The following is an 11420-nucleotide window of genomic DNA, read 5'->3' as shown; positions in this document are numbered from 1 at the left end:
CTAGGGTTTAAGACCCTCAGTGCAAGGAGTGTAATCAAGAAATGGTTCACATTGGCTCTAAGCATCATATATGGAGCCCCATTATCTTCCAATGTTATTTTGATCAGGAAATCATCAAGAGTTTGGAGTTTGTTTGCCTTGGAAACCCTAATTCATCTGGGTATCTTGTGTGACTTCTTCAACAAGTTTCTTCAACAATTGATCAAATATTTCAAAGGATACTTCACATTAAATCATCCTACACATATATGATCCTCCATGAATCCCAAAAGTCAAGATAATGTCAAGCTAGCAAGATGGTTCATGGTGGTTGACCAGAGAAAGTCAACTAGTCAAAACTGGGGTGCCCTAGACCCTATCTCCTACAATTGTTGTCATATGAAAATGATTCCAAGAGAAATGTTACTAAAACTGACATTCCAAACAACTTTCACGTTGAATTCTAGAGCTAGTTTTGCTCGAAAAGTCATTTTTTATGGTGAAAGATTATAGGTCATTTTGTCTGAACCCTAATTTAGAGGTCAACTTCACAAGACCATAACTTGCTCAATTTTTATGAGATGAAATCCATTTAAATTCCATGATCAAATTAAAGATGTCTACTTTAACTTTTATGTTTGGAGGAAGCTCAAACTCAACTTACCAATGCATGTTCCAAGAGGAAACATTATAGGTCATTTTGGGCCAATGCCATTGAACAAGTGATTTTCCTCAACTTCTAAAATGCATAACGCCTTCATGCCAAATCCAAATGAGGTCAAATTTATGACCAAATTTAATAGGTTTGAAAGGTATAAAACTTTGATGAAGGGACCTTTCTCATTTGAAGTCCATAGAAAAAGTTATTTAAGGTGGAAGAAGTGAACATTTGACTTGGGACTTCGAAAATTTTCAAATATGTTTGATTTGCCAAACTTCCACCTCAAAATTAGTCATGATCCAAGCTTCAAATTAAAGAGTGTTAAACATGAAAGTTGTTCCCCTTGAACTCACCTTTCCAAAAAGTCCAAGATCACCTCATTTGGCCAAAGAATGAAGGACTTGCGCATGGGTGTAAGTTGAAGGACCATTTGGATGTTTTCCACTTCCACTTTTCATACACAATTGCATGGCCTTCCAACATGAATTCAGCATGACTTTCACTTAATTTTGGATCAGATTGCATCATTTAATGGGCATACCCCACGCCCAAGCAAGCATGGAAAGGAATTACTCAAAATTTGCCAAAATTGGAAGTGTGTGGAAATCAATCTCATGGCCTATAAATAAGACCCTCATTGCTCAGAATTAAGGACCTCATGCCCAAGCTTTGAACCTGCAACCCCAAACCCATTTTAAGACCCTAATTTTGACCCTAAGATCCCTCATGGCATCATGTTATTGCATAAGTGCATTGCCTCAAGGATCATAGCATGTTTGGCTCTTTAACCCTAGGGTTGGGACTTGTGTGAGTGATTTGAGATCACCAAGAATACTTGTATTGTATTGCTTTTATTATTTGATTACTAACCAAGAGCACAAATATATGCCACTAACTCTTTTTATTTTGAAGCTCAAGTGATCATGTGCCCCACAATGCCCCTAGGAGGCTCCTAAGCCCAATGCAATGGCTAGATGAAGATGAGAAAAAGCATGACAATGGTCCACAAAGTTCCTAATTATCATATATGTCTACCAAGTATCTCAATTTTCCAATTTGATCAAGATAACCCAAAGGGCTTGAAGATTGTTTCCCAAGGAAACCCTAATTTCACTATGCCTTGACTATGCCTTGCCCATGAAGCAATCTCAACCTATGATCAAATTTAACAAAGGGAAGTTCTTTCATTTATCATTTTATGCATGTATGAGCCTATTTGAGGCCCCTCAATCATTTATTCATCAAGATTGGAAGTTTGACTTTGAAAAGTTGACCAGTCAAGTCATCTAACTAAGTTGAGGTTCAATGAGCTATAACCTTTTGATGTGTTTGTCAAATGAAGATTACCTCAAAAGAAAAAATGTTCCTAAGAACCATATGAACAACTCTAATGTTCATCTAAAATCCATTTGAAGCTTGTAAGGTCATCATTCATTTCAAAAAACTATAGGTTATTTTGATTTAAACCCTAATTCTGGGTCAACTTGCCAAGGGAATAACTTTCTCAATTTTTATGATTTTAAGGTGGGACCAAAGGCATTGGAAATATTGAGATGTATAATTAAAATGTTATGTTGGACAAAATTTCATAATCCTAAAGGAAATACATGTTCCATTGCAAAACATTATAGGTCATCTTTGACCTAATTCATTGAATTTGAAAAAGTACCCAACTTCAAATGCCTATAACTTTGTCATAAAAAATCCAAATGATAAAAAATCTGAGTCTAAATTGACTATCTTGAAAAGATATACAACTTTGATGTTGGATATTGTTTCATTTGAAGCTTTTATAATGACGTAAGAGGGGTTTAACCAAGCTTACTTTTGGTTGACTTTTTCAAAATGAATTGAACATGTTTTACATCTGAGCTTTCCAAGCCAGATTTGATCAATTTTCACATGTCAAATGGTTTTTTTCCCAACATTATTTTTATTCCTTATTTCAAGAGCTTTCCAACCATTACTCACAATAGTCATTTGGATCTACCATTTGAGATTTTCAATTTTTTCTTCATTTATGTGTATTTTTGATATTTTATGTTAAAACTTGAGATGCAAGCCTTTTCCATTCCATGTGCACGACCACATGCTTTCCATAGGAGCTCAGCAGGTCCCTTCAACCATTCATGGGCCTCTCACACGTCCATAAAGGCCCATGCATTCAAAATTGTAATTCCCATGCACATGAGCAAAGTGTGATGATCAAATGCATTTACCTATAAATAAGGGCTTCCTCTCCTTCATTTCAGAACCCTTTGGAGATCCCACATGCTGCTGAACTGAATCCACAACCCTCACCAAAGTAATCACTCACCATTTTCAATATTTTCGAGCTTGAAATTCAGCAGCATTAGTTGAGTTTGAAAGCTAGATTCCTTAGCCAATCATCTTCCCTATATTCAAAGATCAAAAAGGAGCAAAAAGCTTGAAGGATTCGTAACCAGAAACTCACCATTTTTGAAGGTATAAGCTCAAACTGTTTGGATCTGAAACTCACGATTCAATGTAGTATTCTTGTGTTTTTGTGGCTCTCTGAAGTCCTCATACTTGAGGCAAGCTTTTGGTGCGTTTAATTTTCCATTTCAAGATCAATCCGTGTGGACACCATGATTTTCTCCTTCATTTTTCTCTCAATATAGGAAGAGTGAGAGGAATCTAATGGTACAGTGATGATCTACATCACATAAGCTTCATTTTCATGCCCTTGTTTTTCATTTTTGAAGAGATTTACTTTCCTGCAATTTCTGGCCGGAGTCTGTTTGGTTGATCGGAGAAGATGGTGGTGGAAACCACCACCACCACGTGTACTGATCACAGCCATTGGATCCCTCCCTCACGATCTAATCTCGTGCATCCATTCTAATTACTTTTTTTTAATTCATTGTGTTTCGCTGCTGACTTGAGTACATCATGCACCCTTAGATCCAGGCCGTGTAACACGCCACATCGTTTAATGAGACGGATCCAGTGGCTCAGCTTTTTTCGCTTTATTTCATTTTCTCTTTATTTTCTTTTAATTCATTCTATTTTCAATAATTCGTAAAAAAATCATATGAGGTCAGAAAAATATGAAACCAACTTTAAAATTTTACTTGAAAAATCTAGTTTCATCTTATGATTATTAATCATTTTTGTGACCTCATTTGATATTTTTCATGAATTATTGGGTTTTTTAATGATTTTAATTCATTTTAAAATACTTTATGACTTTAGAAAAATACAAAAATATTTTCATAGCATCTATGGATCATGATAAGTCAGGGAAAAATAGTCTTAACAATTTCTTGTTTGTTTTGAGATTATTTGAGATTTTAATTCATATTATGCTATTTTTGGTTGTTTTTAATGGATTTTAATTGCTTTCTGGTTTTAAAAATTTGTGAGAAAATTAGTCAAACTTTGTTTGACTATGTTGAACCTATGAAAATTTAATTGGACTTATTGAAGTTGTTTTGAATTGAATTTGAGGTTTAACTTTGTTTGTTTGTTTTTTATTTTTATTTTCTTTTAATTCAAAAATCACCAAAAAATATTATTGACTTCTTGACTTGTTATATTCATTCCTCTTCGGTTTGGTGTTGATCAAGGTTGAATTGATTCAACTTTGATCAAATTCATTGGATCTTGTGGTTTGAGAATCCTTAAGGATCATCACCTAGAGAGATGAATGAATTTGATCAAGGATGAGTTATCCCTTGATCAATTGGGATTGGTTGTTGTCTTCTTACCCCCTTCCCTTTCATCTTCATCCTTTTCTTTCCCTCAATGGCCACTGAGTTAAAGTCTTGAGGTTGGTCTTGACAAATAGAAGTTTAATCTTCTTTGATCCAAACCAAACTCAACTTGATCCATGATCAAGTGAGTTATTTTGTGTCAAAGATAAATTACTTCTTGGTCAAGCAAATAACCAAAAGTCAATACAAGGCCCTTCCCCTCTTGTTTGGCATGGCAAGTTTATGGAGCTTGGATTACTAGTCATGACCTCTAACTTGTGTTCTTTGCCTATATTCTTATTGACCGACCTCAAATAGGTGTGGCTACTATATTAGTCTACTTACGATTGCTTAACATAGCGCTACATTGTCTTATGACAAGCTAACATAACTCTACTAACTACTAAGTTTAATTTGAGATTTTAAATTCTTGTCATTTACTTTAAATTTCATTTATTTCTTGCTCATAATTCATCTTGATTTTCATTTTTGCTCACTTGAGCACATATTTTACGTTTATATCATTTTTCTTTTGCTCATTTGAGCCCATTATTGTATATAAATATATTGCTATTTTATGTTGTTTTGTGTTTATTTTGATGTGAACCAAAATACAAAAGGAGAAAGGACTTAGAATTAGGATTCACCCATGCTTAAAGGAGTTCAAGAGCAACTAGGCCTCATGCCTTTAGAATGCAAAATGTGTTGAAGAGAAACTAGACCTCATGCCTTTAGAATGCTAAAATTCAAAGTTGACCTCAAAGGACTTCTCCTCAAAATTATTTTTTGTCCATTCATTTTATTATGTTGTGAGCTTGTTAATGTGTGCTTTTGTGTGATAGGAATCTCATCTTAAGATTAAGAAAAGAGGACCATTTCCATGAGTAGCCAAGTTAAGAGCCAAGCCAAATGGAGATCCTAGGAGCTTGAATTCAAATTCTTGATTGCTTACTTTGTATGCTAAATCCAAAGGAAATGAGCATCTTGAGTCATCTCTATGACTCCAAGAAAAGGAACTCCAAGGGTTATCTCTCCCCTTTTATCTTTGTATGCTTTAGGAATAGCCCTTCTCTCCTCTCTCCCCTCTAACCAAGCCAAAAATCATTTTCAAAACTTTGACTTTATTTCAAATTAGAAACCTAGGCCTTAGGCCTTTGACTTTTCAAAACCATTTTCATAAATACTCATTGTAAATAAACTTTAATCCAACTTTGACCTCATTTTGTAAATAAATTCAACTTGTAAATATAACTCATTCCAAGTTGTTTTGTGGTTCCAATGGCCACTTGTTAAACTCTTTTCAAAAACACTAGTCATAGGTTTGAGTTATCATAGTGGTTGATGTAAATCTCACCTCATCCTTAGTGTTGGATTATAAGCCTTCCATGCTTATTTTAGGGTTAACCCCTCACTAGCATGTTGAAGCCTTCCTCGCATGGTGGATTGTTGGTTTAGGTTGAGTTTTCTCCCTTTGATAACAAAAGACCTTAAGGCTTTTGATTAAAATCAATTCACCAATCTTTGAAATTTTTACCACGAACTACGAGGTTTTGATCCTCCTTTGTGATGGTACGTAGGCAATGGTTTCATCCATTCAAACAATAAAATTTGTAAGTATAATCTATTCTCTTTTCATCCCTCCAATCTTTTTCACAAATCTTTTCACAAATACCAACCTACAACACATATTTGCAAAAAGGGTTCCCTTAGAGTACTAAGGATGTTTTGGGTGCGTAAAACCTTCCCATTTCATAAGCAACCCCCTTGCCTAGATCTTTGACATTTTTATTAGTTTTTGATTTGAAAAACTTCTTACTTGGCTTTTGTTCGCTTTTTAGCCTTTCCTTTGGATAAATAAAAGTGCAGTAGCGACTCAAATTGTATGTTGACTTTTGGTTTAGTCAATAAACCTAAAGGTAACGAAAACCCCACTACAGAAAAGTGGCGACTCTGCTGGGGAATCCAAGCCCCGTGGGTTTAGCCTACTTTTTGCTTGTATGTGCTCTATGTTTATATTTATTTGTGGCATATTTTTTATGCAAATTTGGGATGAATGTATTGTTTGTAATGTATGAATTGCTTGATATATTAATTGCTTGTATGCTTGGTGGTCGTTTTATCCGATAATATCCGAAAGATGGGATGATGACTATGGGAACCTTTTAGAACATGATTGTCAGGTTTAAACCGTAGTACACTCCCGTTGGGTGGTTCTTAACCGAGACTCCATGCTCGTGAGTCACAACAAACCCGTGATTCACGGTCGATATGTTCTCGTATATCCTCAAAATCAATGGATCTTGGGTGTTGATATGGTGTAAAATCTAATCCACCAAGATAGATGATTGATATTGACGATGACTTGAGCCATCCCATGACCTCTGTGTGGTGTGACTTGCTTGATCCTTGAGTGTGTTTGTTGCATCCATGCACCCATGCATTCATCCGCATTCATGTCATCAACAATAAGATTTTTGCAAGGAACTTAAAAGGTCTATTTGCAAATTTTCAGACATGGATAAGCAAAGAAGGAATACGAAGAAGTATAGTTTCAGACAACCCGACTTGAGAGAGTTAAGGCGTATGACATCTTATGGATTAGATCCCTTTGAGTTCAAAGCTCGCCATGGGAAGCTTCTAGCTATTCTCTCTACCAAGGTGGATGAGGGTCTGATGAGTGTGTTGGTGCAGTTCTACGATCCTCTGTATCGATGCTTCACTTTTCCGGATTTCCAACTTTTGCCTACATTGGAGGAGTACGCTTATCATGTGGGTATACCTATTCTTGACCGATTGTTGTTCAGTGGTTTGGAGAAGATTCCGTCTTCTCAAGAGATTGCTGACATGCTTCATGTGGAGGTATCCGACATTGTTGCCAATATGACTACCAAGGGTGGAATTCAAGGTCTCCCGTCTGATTTTCTGATTTCCAAAGCTACCTTGTTTGGGAAGGCCATGAGTAAAGAAGATTTTGAAGCCATATTTGTACTCCTCATCTATGGGCTAGTGTTATTTCCCAACATCGACAACTTCGTGGATGTGAACGCTATTAGGATTTTCTTTTCTCTTAATCCCGTTCCGACTCTGTTGGGTGACACTTATTTCTCTTTGCATATGAGGAATGCAAAGGGTGGTGGTTCAATTGTATGTTGTATGCCTCTGTTGTACAAGTGGTTTATTTCACACTTGCCTTAGACGTTTGCCTTCAAGGAGAACAAGGGATGTCTACGGTGGTCCACGAGACTCATGTCTCTCACTAATGATGATATCTCTTAGTATAATCATGTTTATGATGGCATTAAGATTATTGATTCTTGTGGTGAGTTCTCCAATGTACCTCTTCTTGGTACATGTGGTGGAATTAACTACAACCCTGCTTTGGCTCGCCGTCATCTTGGGTTCCCCTTAAAGGATAAACCTAACAACACTTCGTTGGAAGGCTTATTCTTTCAAGAGGGTAAAGATCCCCAAAACCTGAAGGATAGGATGGTCCACGCCTGGCGCAAGGTTCATAGGAAAGGGAGGAATAAGCTTGGTCCGAGGAATCGTGTTTCTTTGGAGCCTTACACCTCTTGGGTAAGGAATAGAGCCCTCGAGTACCGCATGCCGTATGAGTATCCGAGACCTACCCCTATGGTTATGGTTGAGCCTTCAACCCTCCCTAATCAAGGAGTAGAGGAGTTGAGAGACGAAGACCGTTCGCATGCTTGGGTTCGTGAACGTGAGGAGCTTCTTCAGCAACTCAAGGATAAAGATGCATTGATCGAGTTTCTAGAGCATCAGGTTGTTGATAAGCTTGATGATGTGGTTACTTCTCTCCTGCCTCACTCGTCTAGGTTTTAGAAGAAGAGATATGATCAGCTCGCCAAGGAGAAGGCCAACATGGAAGCAACTTATGAGAGAGAGGTGAAGAAGCTTCGTGTGAAGTATCTTCCGATCTCGAAGGCTTTAGACGGCTACTTCTAGGGCTCCATAGGACGTTTATTCTCCATTTCTCTTGTATTGTATTTGGTTACCGAGACTATACTACTTCTTTGGTGTAAAAAGTTTCCAAATATTATATTGCTATGAGTATTCCACATATGTCTCAAAAAGTTCAATATTTTTAAAATATTTGCAAATAGATCCTTATAAAGTTCCTCCGACAAAAAAACAAAAGCATATGCACGAGCATTGCATGCATCATATGCATAAGCCGGTTTTGGTTCCGAGCTCTTGATACAGTGGTCTAACTCTTTGCTCTTCATTTATTGTGAAGACAAGCTGACGCATCCATACCGCACTCGCGCAAACGTCAAAGCAATGGCCGAACAACTAGAGAACAAGAACAAAGAACTCAAAGAAGAAGTCAGCCGATTATCTACTCTAGTGGAGTCTCTGCTCCAAGCTCAAAAGAAAGTTGTAAATGTGCAAGCGTCTGCGTCCAATCAAGCACCTGAAGTAGCTCCTACCTCTATACCAGCCCCTGCTATGCGATCGGTCAATGTTATGCCTTTCGGTTACCCTTGGGGAATGCCCCATAATTTCATGCCCGAAGGATATCATCCGCAGGCGCAAGCTCAGTCGACATCTAGCCCGTTCCCTGTGGTGCCACCCCCGGTGGTTAATTCTGTTCCTATTCCAGCTCCCATTCCTCAAGTCCGTGTTGACGAGACTATCTACCATTCCGAGGCCGCTGAGAACCAGGATGTGTATGCCAAATTAGACGAGATGAGAGACCAGTTCTCTGACTTGAGGAAGGAAATGAAGGCCCTTCGAGGGAAGGACTTGTTTGGGAAGAGAGCCTCTGAGCTCTTTTTGGTCCCGAATGTAAGGATTCCGATGAAGTTCAAGGTCCCTGACTTTGAAAAGTACAAGGGGAATAACTGTCCACTCAGCCATTTGGTCATGTATGCTAGAAAAATGTCTATGATACCGACAACGACCAACTACTCATCCATTATTTTCAAGATAGCCTGTCTGGCGCTGCCTTGAAATGGTATATGGGTCTTGACTGTGGCTCTGTGCGCACTTTCAATGACCTCGATGAGGCTTTCGTAAGGCAATACAAGTACAACATGGACATGGCTCCAGACAGAGATCAACTGAGGGCGATGCCCCCAAAAGATAAGGAAACCTTAAAGGAGTATGCCCAAAGATGGAGGGAATTGGCAACTCAGATAGTGCCACCATTGGAGGAGAAGGAGATGACAAAGATCTTTTTGAAGACTTTGAGCTCTTTCTATTATGAGGGTATGATTGCTAGTGCTCCCTCAGACTTTACCGAAATGGTAAATATGGGGATGAGGCTAGAAGAGGGAGTCCGTGAAGGACGTCTGTCCCGTGATGATAATTCTTCAGCAAAGAAATATGGAGGATTTGCCAGAAAGAAGGAAGGGGAGACTCATGCTGTTTCTTCCCATAGTAAAATAAGGCCCTCTGTGAGGAGGAAGAAAGTTCGACCAGTCGTCAACCAACACCAGGTGGCTCATATAGCACCTGTTTTTAGAGAAGCTCAACAACCACAACAATAATCTCGTCAACAACAACAGGCTTACCAGCCTCGTAGCAACAATAACAACAACAACACCAGCAATTATGAGAGGAAGAGGGTGACTTTTGACCCAATTCCTATGACTTACGCTGAACTGTACCCTTCCTTGATTGATAGGAAGTTGGTAACTCCACGTGATCCTCCTGCTGTGTCAGCCAATCCTCAATGGTGGTACAAGCCTGAACTTCATTGTGTGTATCATTCTGGTGCGCCCGGACATGATGTGGAGAACTGCTTTCCGTTGAAGACGAAGGTGCAAGACCTTGTGAGGAGTGGGATACTATCCTTTGAGGATATAGGCCCTAATGTTAAGAAGAACCCATTGCCCGAGCATAGGAAGGCAACTGTCAACATGGTCCTGGGTTGCCCTGGCAAGTATAAGGTCCTTTATGTGAATGATATAAGGCAGTCCCTAGTGGAAATGCATAGGCTGTTGTGTGAGTATAGTCACTATGAGCATGACCACGATAGGTGCCATGTGTGCACTGTCAATGAAAGAGGATGCCGCAAGATAAGAAGGGACATCCAAGAGATGCTAGACCAAGGGATGATCGAGATACTTCAAAATCGTGATGAGGATGAAGTTGATGTTATTACCCCTGTGTTTAATATTCCTGATCCTGTTGTCATCAAATATGATGGCAACAAAAGGAAGGTGGTGTCAACTCTTGTGATAAAGCCAGCGGGCCCTGTCCCCTATGTGTCAGATAAAACGATCCCGTACCGTTACAATGCTGTTATGCTTGAAGATGGGAAGGAGGTGTCGTTGCCCTCAACCTCTGTTGTAAGCATATCCGATGTTAGTGGAATGACCCGTAGTGGTTGTGTTTTCTCGGCTCAGCCGAAATCCCATGAAAACATCGTGAAGAGGGATGATGTTAGTTCTGCCGGTCCCGTGGGGACTTCTTCTTCAAATCATTCCATTCCTGCTATGAAGGGTGTTGACCCTGTTGTTGTCAAAACTGATAAAGTTCCTATCCTAGTTGGCCAGTCTGGCATATTGAGAGAGGATGGTGATGAGATGCTGAGGCTCATCAAGAGGAGCGAGTACAACATTGTGGAGCAGTTACTTCAAACTCCATCAAAGATATCTGTCCTATCTTCGTTGATGAATTCAGAGCCACACCGTAAAGCGTTGCAAAGGGTGTTGGACGTGGCATATGTGGATCACGATGTCACAATTGAACAATTTGATAGCACTGTTGCAAATATAACTGCCTGGAACAATTTAAGCTTCTGCGATGACGATCTTCCCGAAGAGGGAAAATACCACAATTTGGCCTTACATATCTCTATGAACTGCAAAGACAATGCCATGTCCAATGTGTTGGTGGATACAGGGTCATCATTTAATGTATTGCCAAAGTCCACTCTCTCCAAACTTTCATATCAAGGGCCTCCCATGAGGAAGAGTGGAGTGGTAGTAAAAGCTTTTGATGGATCGCGCAAGACTGTGATCGGTGAATTAGACCTCCCAATCAAAATTGGACCTAGTGATTTCCATATCACTTTCTAAGTTATGGACATACAT

The 11420-nt window shown here is 38.9% G+C and overlaps 1 protein-coding gene across 1 annotated transcript; it reads left to right on the top strand.

The window, feature by feature from the left end:
• The first annotated feature begins 8658 nt into the window (after positions 1-8658).
• Positions 8659-9330, top strand: LOC127137443 (uncharacterized). The gene has a single exon (XM_051063902.1). The coding sequence runs from the start codon at positions 8659-8661 to the stop codon at positions 9328-9330; it is 672 nt and encodes a 223-aa protein (XP_050919859.1).
• The last annotated feature ends 2090 nt before the right edge of the window (positions 9331-11420 follow it).

Source organism: Lathyrus oleraceus, chromosome 4 (assembly GCF_024323335.1).
Source record: "Lathyrus oleraceus cultivar Zhongwan6 chromosome 4, CAAS_Psat_ZW6_1.0, whole genome shotgun sequence".
Classification (NCBI taxonomy): Eukaryota; Viridiplantae; Streptophyta; class Magnoliopsida; order Fabales; family Fabaceae; genus Lathyrus; species Lathyrus oleraceus.
The sequence above is the reverse complement of the archived record's forward strand: the minus strand, read 5'-3'. Positions and strand labels throughout refer to the sequence as shown.